The sequence below is a fragment of the Salvelinus sp. IW2-2015 genome, linkage group LG16 (assembly GCF_002910315.2).
Source record: "Salvelinus sp. IW2-2015 linkage group LG16, ASM291031v2, whole genome shotgun sequence".
Lineage (NCBI taxonomy): Eukaryota > Metazoa > Chordata > Actinopteri > Salmoniformes > Salmonidae > Salvelinus > Salvelinus sp. IW2-2015.
Genome location: NC_036856.1, coordinates 16,318,676 through 16,336,540, shown reverse-complemented (window position 1 = coordinate 16,336,540; position 17,865 = coordinate 16,318,676). Strand labels below are relative to the sequence as shown.

The following is a 17,865-nucleotide window of genomic DNA, read 5'->3' as shown; positions in this document are numbered from 1 at the left end:
CTATTTGATAACAAAATAGCCTTATTTTAGCGAGAGAGGAGAAAAAAGCAAAACCCACAATCAGAGCACCTTAGTGCTTAGGTCTATTTGAGACATACATTTTATATATTTTTGAATCACAGCATGTATTAATCTTTTAACGAGGAAAAGAAAACCCTAGAACCAGTCTGCTTTGTGGGAATATTTCCCACGATGTTGCTCTTGTGACACACTGCCACACTTTCCCACGCATGCTCATTTAAGCGCGCGGAAAGGCGCGCGCACAGCTGACGGCGCAAGAGGCGGAGCTTGTGGAGCGAGAGCACGTGAGTCCACGCGCCGAAAGTAGGTTACAGCAGCGAGCGAAAAAAGACATTGAGCTCTAGTCCAGGAACGAAGTGGGAAGGCCAGGAGCTACAATATTTTATTGCATACAGTCCACGCTGAAGAATACTTATTACAGGAAGAATACTTATGCTACACGGAGTAAATACAGAAACAATCTTACTAATAACCTATTCGTTTGATATTTTGTTTGTTTCACAGACCAGCTATTAGAAAACATATGAGAGTTTGTTTTATTTTTTATTCAACAGCTCCTTTTTGGAGCGAAAAAGCTTGTTTAAATTCCTCCATTTTATATTAATTAGCCTACCTGGAGATTTATGACAAAAAAATAATACAGCAAGAAAATGAGAGGTAAGTTTATTCTAATAATACTTAAACAAATGTAGAATGTTATTTTGCTAATTCAAGTTTTGTATGGGAATAATGTTAACTGTGGTGGATGCATTACTTTGAAGTAGCCTACTGTACAGTCAGCTCTGAAGTGCGCGTGTTGAAATCAGGCGCGCTTGGCAATGAACGACGACACAGATCTCAGATAAACTTCAACGGACTATTTGACCATGACATGCTTTAAGACAAATAACCCACTACTCTATGTCCCCCCTCAAGATATTTTACAAATCGTATTTAGATACTTAAAACCACTGCACTTATAAAGCAGATATTTTTTTTAAATACATAAGAGTCAAGTTTAAATATACATCTATTTGCATGGATATTTGCGTGCCGTTTCCCATAGGCTTAGGCTATACATATATGACATGTAAATGTGTGCCAATCAGTCTGCAGATAAACTTCGAAGGTGATCTGTTTGTTTGTCTTTGCATGCAGGATGACAAGAATCATTTCGATGTAGTTACTTTTTTTCGCCAGCAATTGGCAGCAATCGTTTTTGGTTATGTAAGAGGGGTGGTGATTGAAATGGCTTTGACGAAAAACATTATATAATCGTGTAATCTATTTGTTATTAGGCCTACAGAGATTATGTTCGTTCAGATCAGTTTGCCGTTCTGCATGTAGCCTAGATACTAGGTAGGTTATAGGTTATCTGGCTGAGTGACTATTGTTGGCCATAATGAACTTGAACATATGTAATAATATAATATTAAGATAATACAAATATTTAAAAAATGCTCCTAACCCCTCAAAACTCGAGAGTTCTGATTTCGTGTCAGTTCTAATTGGTGGTGCGCAGCGGGTGTTTGATATCGCGTGTTGAGGGCGCGTTGTTGTTTTCTGCATCCCGGCATGGAGGACTGTGGGAGAGAGTCCACTGTTCCATTGACCTAGTTCTGTCATTGAGGATTACACAGCATTCAGAGAGGTGGTGCAGGATGGGTGGGGACTGTGGAGGCATGGTTTCTGAGGGGTATCGTAATTTCTAAAACAATCCATTAGCCATTACTTCAATCTGAGGACGTTGCCATGTGCAAACCAATGCGGGTTGTGTGTCAACAACAGAGACTTTGCTGATGCATAAGTGAAAACTTTGGCCAACAAGGAAAATTAAACCAATAAAGTTTATTATAGTCCACATATTATTTGCTACATTGGTTATGTTTTTTTATTGATAGGCTACACAGATATCAGTGTTTAACAGATTATGTTATGTATCATATTTCTATAGCAAATTATTTACATAAACTGAAAGATCATCAATCATTAATAATGGGTAGCAACAACCAGTAGCCTACATTCACCTCTCAGCCCTCACTCTGTTTCCATTGTGAGTTTAGCTACTTGATTAAAGCAACCAGAATCTATGTCACCCATTTGTTTTTAACCACTGCTTGCGTACGTAATAGGATATATTATGTAATTCCTGGCTCTCATTCTCTCCAGTGATCCACACCTCTGTGGATATGCATGGTCCCTCAGGTGCCAATGGCAGGACCGCTGTAAACTTAATGGATGCAGCCACTGTAGTGATGACTTTTATGAAGTGCACTTCTCCTAAGTGAGAAGAGAACTCTGTCTGCCACACTGTCTGAAGTGGTACAGCCATGTAGTGCATAGTTTTAGCAAAGGATCAAAGACAAAGTAGAGCAGTGGAGGCAGCTCTCTGCTCCCAAGGGCACTGTTGATCAAGCTCAAAGTCATTATCTGTCAGGAGATGTTCACAGTGGGGCTACAGAATGTGTGAAGGTGCCTCTCTCTGACAACTGGCTGCTAATGTTCCACTCCCTGGAGCTTTAACTCTTGCCCTGCCAAGAGTTGATTCATCCTCCTTTGACTCCCTATACAGTATAACTAGACTAGTGCCGGGAATTTTGCCTGACCGGGAAAAAAACAACGGACCCCAGATTAAGGCTATAGGCTACATACAATGAAAAACTGCTGGCCCAAAGTATAGTCTGACTATTTGTTTGGGAGCAGAGTCGTAAAGACATAGAGTTATATATGATGTGTCAAAATGTGGTTGTAGCACAGCCCTAAATATGTTCCAGGGGGGGGTGAGCACACAAGATTATATGGTGTCCAAAGCAGAGGACAAAAGTACATTTGTTTAAAATGTTTGTTTTTACAGCTTTTTTGTTACATATACATTTTACGCGCATTTTACGTACATGGTACTTTCACAGCATTCACATAACAAATATATTGTTTATTTTATACGGACATTATATTTTGGATAGCTAGTACTCAGACATCTCGGGTCATTATACAGTATATAGTGTTTTCAGTACTAACTATTACCAATCATGTGCTTTTTATTCCCAACCCTCAGCTGCTCTCAGCCCATCCCTCCTGTCTCTGTAGACCACCCTCTTTTGATTTCCATGTGCCATATATTTTTCAAATGTGATGTCTTACAGGAAATTTGAACCTTTCTAATCACATAGTATCAACAGATTGTGAGTTATAGATGACATCTTTTCCTAAGAGTATTATTATATTGTTGACTGATTGACTATGGCTTTCCAAATCGCCCAACACTGCCATCATCACCCAACACAATCATCGCCCGACACAATGTTAAATGTTGTGATTTTTAAGCCATTCCTTAACCTGTTACTCGAAATAAGCTACATGGGGGGAATACCAGAATAAATTATCTAAGATTCTGTCTCTTCGCAGCAAAATATGCAGAGCTAAGATTGTTGTATGCTCCATATATACAGTATATAGCATCCAATTTGTATCTTTAATATATGGCAGACAAACAAGTTCCCTACCTTCTCCCCCTTCCACTTGCCACCTCCATGTTGCGGTAATGTTGCCATCAGTATATAACATAAAGATAAAATAAAGACGGCACTTCTAAAAGCCTGTTTCACACCATAGCCTGCTGAATTTGCAAGATAACTTTTCTTTCATTTTGATTTCGGCACAAATTAAAATGTGGCACTGACTCGCCCATTGATTGTTTCAGCATTGTCTCAATGAAGAGTTCGACATTCGACTAACCATGTGTGACATGTACGCGCAGTTACAGTACAAGCCTGCTAGAGTTAGCGGCAGGCAGATGAGCAATATCCACCGTCATAGTACGGATGAAGCCTGACCTGGAACAGCAGAGGGAGCACCCCCCAATCCACATTGACGGGACAGTAGTGGGGAAGGTGGAACGTTTTAAGTTCCTCGGCGTACACATCACGGACAAACTGAAATGGTCCACCCACACAGATATCCTCCTCTGGAGGCTGAAGAAATTTGGCTTGTCACCAAACACACAGACTTTTACAGATGCACAATCGAGAGCATCCTGTCGGGCTGTATCACCGCCTGGTACGGCAACTGCTCCGCCCCTAACCGTAAGGCTCTCCAGAGGGTAGTGAGGTTTGCACAACGCATCACCGGGGGCAAACTACCTGCCCTCCAGAAAACCTACACCACCCGATGTCACAGGAAGGCCAAAAAAATCATCAAGGACAACAACCACCCGAGCCACTGCCTGTTCAAAGCGGGGACCGAGAGACTGAAAAACAGCTTCTATCTCAAGGCCATCAGACTGTTAAACAGCCATCACTAACATTGAGTGGCTGCTGCCAACATACTGACTCTTTAATAATGGAAAAACTGATGTAATAAATGTATCACTAGCCACTTTAAACAATGCCACTTTATATAATGTTTACATACCCTACATTACTCATCTCATATGTATATACTGTACTCTATACCATCTACTGCATCTTGCCTATGCCGTTCGGCCATCACTCATTCATATATTTTTATGTACATATTCTTATTCATTCCTTTACACTTGTGTGTGTATAAGGTAGTTGTTGTGAAATTGTTAGGTTAGATTACTTGTTAGATATTACTGCATGGTCAGAACTAGAAGCACAAGCATTTCGCTACACTCGCATTAACATCTGCTAACCATGTGTATGTGACAAATAAAATTTGATTTGATCTAAGACAGGGAATTTTTACTTTAAATGTATGTAAACTTCCCACTTCAACTGTATGTTACACTCAAAATGATATATGGCAGTGGAGTAAAATACATAGAGAGCAAAAGAGAAGTGGATGTTTCATACACCAAAAATAACGCCACAAACCACACCCATAAAACAAGAATAAATGCTGAAATGAAATGAAAAACTGTCAAAGCAACGACCAAATAAAAACATTTATCAAAAAAGTATACATTTTGGGAAACAAAAAAAACTGTGCAATCTGGTTATATCATTTATTTTCCTACTCAATATTTAGTATTAACACAGTATCACTGATTGTTACCTAATGTAGCTAGGCTAGATCATCAGTCACCATCATTGGTACTGTACACACTTAAGTCCACTGTCAGTCCACTCCTGTGAATTACTCAATCCTCTTGTGCATATTTAAAGAGTCTGTATCAGCCATACACTCTCACAGGAGTGTATGGGCGATTAATACTACTTTGTAGGCCATGCTGATGTGGAGAGAGGGAGAAGTTATCACTATCGACAAAGCTGTTTCGAAAACAGGTGCTAGGTGGTACTGTAGGCCCCATCAGCAGCCTAGCCCAGAGAGAGGGTTATGTTTAATCAACTAAATGTCCCCTTCACCTTGCAATAAAGCTCTAGGACAAGAGCACTTCACACAAGATGTTCTATATTGTATATATAGCTTAAACCCTTAACGCATATGCAATGTAGGTTAAACATACAGTGTGTCAAGTAAATACAAAGTGCAAGGTAAATAGGACCTTTGGACTCCCTATGAGCTGTTTAGAGTAAGATAAGAGAGCAAAGTCTCTGACTGCAGGCTTTACTGCTGTGACAAGCAAACTGACCGGCAGAGACTCACACACTGACACAGAGTTGCCTCAGAAGATACCTCAAGATACATGACCTCAGATAACTGACAGTACCACTAACTGCTTTAGGGCACTAAAACTCTAATCAAATCCCACCCTCAATCACAATTGTCTGCAGATTGAGATAGCATGAACATTTTCAGACGTTGACAACACTCCTCTCCCACTTAGTAGATGACTATTACAACATGAGTTATGTCCCTTAATATACATTATTTCTAAACTGGTTCCTCTCTCTCTCTTATATATATATATATATATATATATATATATATACCCTACAGTACATTCGGAAAGTATTCAGACCCCTTTACTCTTTCCACATTTTGTTACGTTACAGCCTCATTCTAAAATGGATGAAATTGTTTTTTCCCCCGTCATCAGTCTATACCCAATACCCCATAATGACAAAGCAAAACCAGGTTTTTAGAAATGTTTGCTAATTTATTCAAAATGAACATCTGAAATACATTATTTACACAAGTATTCAGACCCTTTACTCAGTACTTTGTTGAAGCACCTTTGGCAGCGATTACAGTCTGGACTCTTCTTGAGTATGACACTACAAGCTTGGCACACCTGTATTTGGGGAGTTTCTCCCATTCTTCTCTGCAGATCCTCTCCTCAAACTCTGTCAGGTTGGATGGGTAGCGTCGCTGCACAGCTATTTTCAGGTCTCTCCAGAGATGTTCGATCGCGTTCAGGTTCGGGCTCTGGCTGGGCCACTCAAGGACATTCAGAGACTTGTCCTGAAGCCACTCCTGTGTTGTCTTGGCTGTGGGCTTAGGGTTGTTGTCCTGTTAGAAGGTGAACTTTCGCCCCAGTTTGAGGTCCTGAGCTCTCTGGAGCAGGGTTTCATCAAGGATCTCTCTGTACTTTGCTCTGTTCATCTTTCCCTCGATCTAGACTAGTCTCCCAGTCCCTGCCACTGAAAAACATCCCCACAACATGATGCATCCACCACCATGCTTCACCGTAGGGATGGTGCCAGGTTTCCTCCAGACGTGACGCTTGGCATTCAGGCCAACGAGTTCAATCTTGGTTTCATCAGACCAGAGAATCTTGTTTCTCATGGTCGGAGAGTCCGTTAGGTGCCGTTTGTCAAACTCCAAGCGGGCTGTCATGTGCCTTTTACTGAGGAGTGGCTCTGTCTAGTCACTACCATAAAGGACTGTTTGGTGGAGTGCTGCAGAGATGGTTGTCCTTCTGGAAGGTTCTCCCATCTCCACAGAAGGAACTCTAGAGCTCTGTCAGAGTGACCATCGGGTTCTTTGTCACCTCCCTGACCAAGGCCCTTCCCTGATTTCTCAGTTTGGCCCGGCGGCCAGGTCCAGGAAGAGTCTTGGTGGTTCCAAACGTCTTCTATTTAAGAATGATGGAGGCCACTGTGTTCTTGGGGACCTTCAATGCTGCAGAATTGTTTTGGTACACTTCCCCAGATCTGTGCCTCGACACAATCTTGTCTCGGAGCTCTACGGACAATTCCTTTCGACCTCATGGCTTGACTTCATGGAACTTGCTCTGACATGCACTGTCAACTATGGGAACTTATGTAGACAGGTGTGTGCCTTAACGAATCATGTCCAATCAATTTAATTCACCACAGGTGGACTCCAATCACGTTGTAGAAACATCTCAAGGATGATCAATGGAAACAGGATGCACCTGAGCTCAATTTCGAGTATCATAGCAAAGGGTCTGAATACTTACGTAAATAAGTTATCTGTTTTTTATTTTTAATAAATTAGCAAACATTTCTAAAAACCTGTTTTCGCTTTGTCATCATGGGGTATTATGTGTAGATTGATGAGGGGAGAAAACATGTCATCCATTTTAGAATAAGGCTGTAATGTAACAAAATGTGGAAAAAGGGAAGGGGTCTGAATACTTTCCAAATGCCCTGAATATCATCTTATCTCACTCATATTGGTTCCACTTTATTTTACTGCCCACTAATTACCTGGTATTTACCATGGTGCAATGTTTATTTTTACATAATTATTACTTTTTGTTTTCCTAGAGAGAGTGCATTTATGAGAGTAACATACAAATAGTCCTTGGTCTAAACTTGACAGAGTGTAACGGCTGTCATATTCGTTCTCCTCCTCAGACGAGGAGGAGCATGGATCGGACCAACACGCAGCGAGGTATGTAGACATAATGATTTATTAAATGAAGACGAAACACGAAGAACACTTGAATAAACTACAAAACAACAAACGACGTTAAACAGACCTGAACTTGTGAACCTAAAAAACAATGAACGCACGAACAGGAAAAAACGAACGAACGAGACGAGACAGTACCGTGTGGTGTAACAAACACAGACACAGCAACAATCACCCACAAACAAACAGTGTGAACAACCTACCTTAATATGGTTCTCAATCAGAGGAAACGTCAAATACCTGCCCCTAATTGAGAACCATATCAGGCAAAACATTGAACCCAACATAGAAACACATAACATAGACTACCCACCCAGCTCACGTCCTGACCAACTAAACAAAGTTAAACAAAGGAAAATAAGGTCAGGAACGTGACACAGAGCATGACTACAGGTCAAACGTCCCTGACCCATTGATCAAACCAGAAATGTAAGGCCCATGAGAACTCATCATTCTTGACAAAATGTCCAGAAACATTGCTGACATTCTGAACTGCTACGTACTACTGTATGGTCATTGTAAAAATAAAATAAAAATCTTAACTGACTTGCCTAGTTAAATAAAGGTTAAATAAATGAATGAAAAAAATATGGCGCTGTGTGTACTTTACATGCCAATTAATTAGTCATCCATTTGAATTGTGTGAAAAGTTTTCAAGTGTTGAATCCATGAGCACTTTATGTAACTATGTCCAGGCAGCCCATTACACTCCTGCAGGTCTCTCTGGCCATGCTAGGGGTATTAATAGTTTTATGGACAGCTGAAAATGCACTCAAATACTTGACATGCTGCCACAAGTTGAGCACCAGTGTAAGTTACAGGCAGGGCCCCTTCAGAATATACTGTATGTTGAAAATACTCTTGTACTGCCTGGTGTTACATAAGTGGAAAATGGATGGCAATACAGCTGTATTTACTCCACAGTTTCTAAAGTGCTCATTAATCTTTCACTTATCAAACATAGACTGTTTTCTTAAGCCTGTGAACATTTCCATTCCCCTGTCAGTGATTGAATCAGATTTGGTTCCAACTTAAAACAGGAAAGAAAGAAATCGGATAACATGCCTTCCAAGGCCGCCACCCGAAGTACCTCCCCCTTGCTGAATGGGAAAGTGTGTCAGTAGAACAGCTCCTCTCTCGTAGCCTGACTGCTCCACAGCTGAGCGGCATGTGAGTTAACATATCAGAGACAAAGCTATGCTCCCAGGAACCAATGTGAGCGAAAGGGGAGGGGTAGGCTTTTCACAGCATTGCTAGGGTGACCTCCTCCCTGAATGAGTGTTTTCGTGGCGCAAAGCCAGACAGCAGTTATATAACATGGTGAGGGTGGGGGCCAGGAGTGCTGGATGTGGTAGAGAGAGTTTTTTTCCCACTGCCTTTATTTATTTCCTTTTTTGATGAGCTGGTAAAGGGCAGTTAATACTGTTGCTGCCTGCAAATTAAATGTTACCTAACGCCTTGCGTCACTGTAACACAAAGTAGTTCAGAAAAAATCATTCAACACACCCAGCAGTCAAAGCAAACAGAGAAAAAAAACTCTTTTTTTTGAGAGTAGACATTTTATCTTCTGTAGCGGAGGACGCTCTCCTGAAGCTGGGGCTTTTGTTAACCTCTTGACATTTAGTTCACCCTGGAGGAGGAACAGTGCCAGTGAAACTTTATAACCCCAGACCCTAGCTAATGCATATTGACCTGCTACTCTGGGCCATAGGAGGCCCTGCCACTTAGATAAACAGCATAATGAAAAGAACAGCCTGTTTCAGGGCGAGAGGGCTCAGGGCTGTGCACACACTGTTAAAGTTGTAGTCTGTGTGTTCCATTTGTAGATTTTGGCAGGATGCATTCTTCTAATTTCTTTCATCCCACGAGTTGACATTTAAACAATCTTTAATATGAACACATTTTATATTACATTTTATATTTTTATCGCTTGGGTGGAATGTTTTTATCTGCAAATTGTTGCAGATGGGCTTTTGCATTTGATAGTGTTTCTTTTGGGTTCAAAATCAGGGCAGTTGGTAATTAAGATGAAACAGATTAAAAGGTGGCTAATCCTCCTTATTTGATAGCGTTTATGGGGATGTTTCTTATGTCTCCACCTCTCGTGTACTTTCTCACACAGTTCTGGCACAATTCACAAGACGATTGAACCATGTCATACTAGAGATTAATAAACCCAACCCAAGACACCATCACAGTAGAATTTATTATCTAGTCTAGGGACTTTTAAAGCACAATCAGTGCTTTCAGTCTGAACACAGCTATTGAACAACTTGTATGAAGCACCAATCAATAATGTACATCCACCTAACATGTTCAAATGTGTTAAGTATGCAATGCACTAATGTGTTATTGACTGTACGTTTGTTTATTCCATGTGTAACTGTGTTTGTGTCGCACTGCTTTGCTTTATCTTGGCCAGGTCGCAGTTGTAAATGAGAACTTGTTCTCAACTGGACTACCTGGTTAAATAAAAGTGAAATTAAAACATTTAAAAAATGTTCCTCCTCTCCTTCCAGCACAAATTGAAGTAATACCCTGCAAGATCTGTGGGGACAAGTCATCAGGGATCCACTATGGCGTAATCACCTGTGAAGGCTGCAAGGTGAGCAACCTCAACCTCGGCGTGCCTTGGAGATCTGTTCACTCCACTTGAGTGTTCTATTTTAGTTTTGCGTACTCTCATCCCTAAAGAATACCCTCAGCAAATTCAATCAATATAGATATTTATATATTGTATGCCCTTGTCCAGTACTTCAGCCCTCCCTGCTTCTGTGCCTGTGTTCATGGTGTTTGTGCTTGTGTGTGTGTGTGTGTTTGTAGGGTTTCTTCAGACGCAGCCAGCAAAACAATGCTATGTACTCCTGCTCCCGGCAGAGGAACTGTCTGATTGACCGCACCAATCGGAATCGCTGCCAACATTGCCGGCTGCAGAAGTGCCTGGCCCTGGGCATGAGCCGTGATGGTGAGTGTCAAACACAAACACAACAAGGTCAGTCCAGAGGGCATCACTGTCTGTCAGTCTCTTCACCGGATGCTAGGGCTCTCTGGGTCTTATTGAAAGGCCATGTGTAGAGTTCATTTACACTGTGTGAAATCACTGCTGGAATCATGCCAGAGACACAGCAGTGATGCTATGGAATTCAATTATCAGTGGATTTTATTCTATATTTAGTTTTATTTTGGCTCCATATGGGCGTATGAGCTCATAATTCATTCCCTGGTTATTGACTGACTCTTTATCTCCTTTGCTGGTACAGCTGTGAAGTTTGGCCGCATGTCCAAAAAGCAGAGAGACAGCCTATACGCTGAGGTCCAGAAGCACCAGGCGTCACAGGAGTTAGCTGCCGCCCGTGAGGAGGGAGCCGAGGTCGAAGGTCATGGCCGGGCATACAGCAGAGGCTCCAGTGCCGCCCTCAGCGACCTTGACGACATGGCCACTCTGCCGGATGGCCTGCTGTTCGACCTACCCCTGACACCAGAGGGCGCCGAAAGAGAGTACTGCAATCTGGAGATGATAGGGGGCAGCAGCTCCTCCTCTCAGAGTTCGCCCGAACAGAACGGACTGGACTTCGGAGATGGCAACCACCACATCAAGCATGAGTACCAGCTGCTGCATGAGTCCAGCCTGTTCACACACACGCTGCTCAACACTCTACCCGAGGGGTTCTCAATACTCGAGATCGGTAAGTGGAACTGTCACTCTTATCATTATCTGCTTTGTGTCACTATAACGATCACTAGATTGTTTTTCATTGAGTGTGGTTGAAAGCTAACCCATACTTGACTTGTCCATTTCCAGAGCGTATTACTGCTAGTGTGGTAAAGTCTCACATAGAGACCAGTCAGCACGGCAGTGAGGAGCTGAAGAGACTTGTCTGGTCCCTGTACACCCCTGAGGAGACACGCAGCTTCCAGAGCAAGGTAAACATCAATGTCCTGTAGCAGGATTAACTTAGTGGCCTAGTACTCTGTGACCTATATACTCGGACACCCCTATGTGCTATTCCCAATGTCATATATAACATGGGCATCCCTCTGGTCTCTCTTTCAGTCTGCGGAAGTCATGTGGCAGCATTGTGCCATCCACCTCACCAATGCCATCCAGTACGTGGTGGAGTTTGCCAAGCGCATCACTGGATTCCTGGATCTTTGTCAGAACGACCAGATCATTCTTCTCAAAGCAGGTCGGTACCTACTGTTAGGACATTGGAGGAGTGCATTTCATAACACTATTCCATGACCTCAGCTTTCTCTGACCTTAAAGCATAGTTCCTGTTCACACAACCTGAGCATGTATCCATTTACTTCATTAACATGTCTCAGTACTTAATGTTGTAGTATAGTACTACAACATTAATACACAATAGTATATCTGAAAAACATGTGTGTCTATAGTTAGAAAAACAAACTCCAGCATTTGGACTACATTTTAGCATATACAAATCATTTCACCTAATTTGTGCACACAAATACTGTATTTGTCACATTTTGCATATAGGGCCACTACATTTTGCATATAGGGCCACTACATTTTGCATATGGGGCCACTACATTTTGCATGTACCTGGAGGTTGCTACATAAATGAACAACATATGACGCAAAGACCACATTCTGTTTCCAACGATTTTGAAGAAAATAGTTATTATTCTAACGCTGGTTTTTCATTATGGGATGCTTGTTCATCATCATTGTTTGAATTGTAAAACAATTTATTTAAAAAAGGATTTTATTGATAATTTATTGAAATACATTTGATGTTATGATATGAAATATATGTATTTTATTGACTGACAACATGGAATTCATGTTTTATTTAATGTTGTTTGTGTGTACATGTTGGAGCATCCTCTGTTCCCTTTTTCTTTCTCTCTCTCTGTCTCTCCCTCTCCGTCTCTCCCTCTCTGTCTCTCCGTCTTTCTCTCCCTCCCTCTCCGTCTTTCTCTCCCTCCGTCTTTCTCTCCCTCTCCGTCTCTCTGTCCGTCTCTCTCTCTCCGTCTCTCCCTCCCTCTCCGTCTCTCCTCTCCGTCTCTCTCTCTCCGTCTCTCTTCTCTCTCCGTCTTTCTCTCCCTCCCTCTCCGTCTTTCTCTCCCTCCTCTCCGTTTCTCTCCCTCTCCGTCTTTTCTCCCTCCCTCTCCGTCTCACCCTCTCCGTCTCTCTCTCTCCGTATCTCCGTCTCTCTCTCTGTCTCTCCCTCTCCGTCTCTCCCTGTTCATCTTTGTGGTATATTTATGATCTCTTCAGGATGTCTGGATGTGCTTCTGATTCGCATGTGTCGCGCCTACAACCCCATCAACAACACTGTTCTGTTTGATGGCAAGTTTGCCAGTGCACAGACCTTCAAAGCTCTTGGTGAGTCCCCTCTTTATGAAACCAAATCATGAATATTTATTCACACACCCACAAAATTCTAGGTCAACCTTTCATTAGTTTCCGTTAAAAAAAAGGCGTTTGTTTTGATGACACCTGTTTTTCCCCCTGTTTTCTCCCAGGTTGTGATGACCTTGTGGGTGCCGTATTTGACCTGGCCAAGAGCCTGAGCCGTATGCAGCTCTCTGAAGAGGAAATGGCTCTGTTCAGTGCTGCTGTTCTCCTGTCACCAGGTAATCCTCACACTCCCAGTTCTAAATCAGACACTAAGTAATATGTAAGAAGGAAAACCAGCACAGTCTAACTGTGGTTGTCGCTCTCTTTTTCCTCCAGACCGACCATGGTTGAAAGACACCCAACAGGTGCAGAAGCTTCAAGAGAAAGTATATCTCTCTCTGCAGCATTGTCTACACAGATGTGGCTCATCGGAGGAGAAACTGGCAAAGGTACAGACTTGCAGGAGATGATATATTCCTTTATTCCTCAAACAGGCCTTTGTTAGTGGATTTTGAGTGAAATGTGAAAACTTAACATTTTCTGTCTCTTTTCCCTTGTCTCGCTCTCTCGCTTCTTCTACCTCTAAGATGGTGTCCAAGCTTCCCATGATGAAGTCCATCTGCAATCTCCACATTGACAAGCTCAAGTTTTTCCGTCTCCTCCACCCAGAGACGGCATACAATTTCCCCCCTCTGTACCGTGAGGTGTTCAGCAGTGAAATCACCTTCCCAGACGCCACAATGGGCTAAAAATCTGTTCAGATATGAAAGTTATTCATATAGAGACAGAAAGTTGTAGGGAAGGAGAGGTGGAGAGGGAGAGGAACGTGGCAACAGCGAAGCAACCAGCAGCTCAGTGAAAATCCTGCACGCTACACTTTAGGAACACTACTCTGTCGCTTGGACTGTAAGCCAGTCCAGGCTATGAAATTCAACACTAGGTGCTGGGTACTATGCGCATGCTACTTATTTTTGTTGTTGACTAAAACGGTTCTGAGAGCTTGAGATCTCCCTCAAGTTAAAGTCCTCTGTAAAACGAGTATGACTTCTTTGAATGTACCCCACAGACATGCAGCACAGCCCTAGGTTTGAGACAGAGTGTACTATATACCCTACTATCCTGCCCCATGGAGGAGTTGCTGTGTAGATCTTTATTTTATTGCAGTTCTACAGCTCAATTTTAGTTTCTTATTTGGTAGTGCCCATACTTTGCAGTTTTGTATCCTATGAACAAACTGTTTAAAGGGACCAAGATCAAACAGATAGTCGGGCAGATTTGTTTTGCATGCAAGACATGGACAAAGAGACCCAGGGTGTCTATTACCATCCATGCAGACTTGCACACACAGCACTAAGACAAAGCACTTATGCTGACCTATATATGTATTTTTACAGGCACACATTCAGACACTGATATTTTTGAGCTCTTGACTTTATTTTTTTTTATGCAATCATAGACCTCGGTCCCACTACCCTTTCCCCTTGCAAATGCCACTTAGAGAGCGAAAGAGAGAATCACAGAAGTATTTTAAAAGTATTTTTAAACGTTCCTTACGTATACACTTATATTTAATCATGTAAAATAAAATTAGACAGGGATTTATATACAGTGTATATTAAAGGGAGAGATAGAATGATTCAGGTCGTTATTGTAAGAGATAATGTGTTTTCAATGACTTACCTGGTTAAATAAAGGAAATTAAATAAAGATAAATAGATTCCCCATGACAGTGTGATGAATGTTCATCTGTCAGTCAAAGACTGCCTGACCATATTCTGGGGAACTGGGATGAAAAATGATTAGATTAATAGCACTTACCATCTAAGAGCCCTCCACCCGATCCAGACCATTTTCTTGTGCTACCAAGAATCTCAGGGTTCCAACTCAAAAGACTGCCGATTGTCCTCCTGAATCTAACAGAAGTGGGATCTGTGGGTCCAATACAAGACTTTGTTGAGCAGAGAAAGGAAGCATATGATAAGAAGAAAACAAACAGGTGGCAAACACACTTTCCTGTGCTCCCACATAGGTAACAACCGCAATGGGGAAAGGGGTTTGACCTTTGACCAGCAGGGGGAAGGTGGAGACTCATGCCCTCCCTGTGTGTTCAAGCAGTCTACTGTTTCAGACTGAACTGAAGGTGTGCTGATTTGTTAATGATGCCCTCTCACCCTAACCCTCCCCCCTTCTACCTCACCCTCTCCCAAACACATACCGATGTGATCTCTTAATTTGATCACTGTTGTCGCAGATAATTTACTGCACAACAGTAAATGCAAATTGTAGTGTATTCAAGGTTTAAAAACTCTTATAAAGTTTGTAAATTCCAAACGAAAAATTTATTTACCCACATAATTCACATTTCCTGTTGCTGCAGGATTATTTTCCTGCTGTGAGAAACTGGTCAAATTAAGAGAGTACACCTGTATGGCACAACAAAGGGTTGACAGAGCCATCAGCTACCCCCCTGAGTTAGGGATTTCTACATTCAGATTATAGAGTATATGAGATTTCATAATTTGAAGGACAATGATATACATACAAAAATATGTATTTTATGCAGGTATATTTTCCCACGCTGTTTATTTGAGAACACTAAATCTGCCTCTCTGTCTTCAATGAGCGCAGCCTTTTATTAATCTCTACCAGGAAGTCATAGTTAGATTAACATCTCTATCTTGGGAGAGGGACATCGGGTGTGGCAGGATGTTACTTTTTAACAATTCTTGAAGGCGCTTTTTGGATTTAAAAAAGCTTTCACCGCCCACAGTACAAAGCTTGTACATAGACAAGCTGCTGTGTGAACAGTTTGGTCAGAGTGGAATAATTTACCACAAAAAGAGACAATCACTTTCAGGCCTTGGATATTTTCTGTCCAAATCAAATCATATTTTTCACCTTGCACTGCTGGAACAGTGCTCTTCGCCATACTATATATATTAAATAGTTGGCATTTAGGGCAATACACTTTTCTGGGTGCTTACAACTGTGTCATAATGGGACTGTGCTATAATGTCTTTCCCAATTTCAGTTAGGAGGGCCTAAACAGTCCTGGTAGATGGCCTAGTAGACTCAGTAAGCACTCCAGCCAGAGACCTTTAAAAGTACAGCACAAGAGGCCAAGTTCTCTCGACGTAACAACTCTACTTTTACACAGAACTAATATTAACTGACTTGAGTTTATAGTTCGTAAGGCAGGGGAAGATTGTAACAAGGTGTAAATGCTTTGTAATAACTTAGATTGTTCTGTATTCATAAAGTGGAATTTGCAGACCTAAAACTGCTTTTTCTGTCTTTGGAGGCAGTTCTCAAGGTGTGCAGTTACATTTCCACTCAGTCACTCAGGGAGATAGCTGGGCTCTCTGTACTAAAGTGTCTTCGTCAGTTAGCCAAGTCAGACACTGCACCGAATAGAAGCCCTCAAACCTTGATCACTGTGTATAGTACATGTTCTTGTGAATGTTGATCACAGAAGTATCAAAGATTTACCCCTGTCTAATATCAATATTATTACAGGACTTTTGAATTGTAGAAGAAATAGGATCTAAAATGTACTGAAAGATAGATTTTAATCTTTGAATCCTGTGTTGTTTTTGTCGTGATCTTTTGTTTCTTAATTTCTATAGTTATCTGTCATTTTTTTTTTCAACAGTTTAGTGTCCTTTTTGTCGGACAGTTGTAATTTWAAAAAAATTTAAGAATGTTTTTAAGAATATCTCCATAAAAGTTACACTTTTGTCATGATCCTTCTGTTTATCATGTTTTCATTCTATTATAAGATTATTATTGAAATCAATATAGATTTGAATAAGATATTATCAAATATATTATTAATATGACACATTTAAGAGTTTTGTTGTACAATGGGGATACAATATGTGGATTTAAGAATGTAATAAAAGGCTTTTTACAGTAAGTTAATGCTGTTTTTGTGTTTACTCATGTATTGAAACTAATTAACCCTTGAAATTAGATTCTTCCACAACAGTTTATTGGTATTACATACAGTTGAAGTAAGTTTAATACACCTTAGCCAAATACATTTAATCTCAATTCCTGACATTTAATCAGAGTAAAAAATGGTCCTGTTTTGGGTCAGTTAGGATCACCACTTTATTTTAAGAATGTGAAATGTCAGAATAGTAGAGAGAATGATTTATATCAGCTTTTATTTCTTTCATCACATTCCCAGTGGGTCAAAGTTTACATACACTCAATTAGTATTTGGTAGCATTGCCTTTAAATTTCTTCACTTGGGTCAAACGTTTCGGGTAGCCTTCCACAAGCTTCCCACAATAAGTTGGGTGAATTTTGGCCCATTCCTCCTGACAGAGCTGATGTAACTGATCAGGTTTGTAGGCCTCCTGCTCGCACACGCTTTTTCATTCTGCCCACAGATTTCTATAGGATTGAAATCAGGCTTTGTGATGGCCACTCAATACCTTGACTTTGTTGTCCTTAAGCCATTTTGCCACAACTTTGGAAGTATGCTTGGGGTCATTGTCCATTTGCGACTAAGCTTTAACTTCCTGACTGATGTCTTGAGAGTGTTGCTTAAATATATCCACATAATTTTCCTTCCTCATGATGCCATCTATTTTGTGAAGTGCACCAGTCCCTCCTGCAGCAAAGCACCCCACAACATGATGCTGCCATCCCGTGCTTCACGGTTGGATGGTTTCTTCGGCTTGCAAGTCTCCCCCTTTTTCCTCCAAACATAACAATGACCATTATGGCCAAACAGTTCTATT

At 41.3% G+C, this 17,865-nt stretch overlaps 1 protein-coding gene across 1 annotated transcript; it reads left to right on the top strand.

Moving 5' to 3' along the window:
* Nucleotides 1-348: 348 nt before the first annotated feature.
* Nucleotides 349-17,030, top strand: rorca (RAR-related orphan receptor C a). Its single transcript, XM_024003833.2, has 10 exons — nucleotides 349-678; nucleotides 10,266-10,351; nucleotides 10,570-10,711; nucleotides 11,007-11,432; nucleotides 11,549-11,670; nucleotides 11,801-11,933; nucleotides 12,992-13,099; nucleotides 13,240-13,350; nucleotides 13,451-13,563; nucleotides 13,702-17,030. The coding sequence occupies exons 1-10, from the start codon at nucleotides 672-674 to the stop codon at nucleotides 13,861-13,863; spliced, it is 1,410 nt and encodes a 469-aa protein (XP_023859601.1). The 5' UTR covers nucleotides 349-671; the 3' UTR covers nucleotides 13,864-17,030.
* Nucleotides 17,031-17,865: the final 835 nt, after the last annotated feature.

Coding starts and splice junctions, on each gene's coding strand:
- rorca (XM_024003833.2), top strand. Junction 11,934..12,991: donor GATCATTCTTCTCAAAGCAG/GTCGGTACCTAC, acceptor TGATCTCTTCAG/GATGTCTGGATGTGCTTCTG. Junction 13,564..13,701: donor CGGAGGAGAAACTGGCAAAG/GTACAGACTTGC, acceptor TCTACCTCTAAG/ATGGTGTCCAAGCTTCCCAT.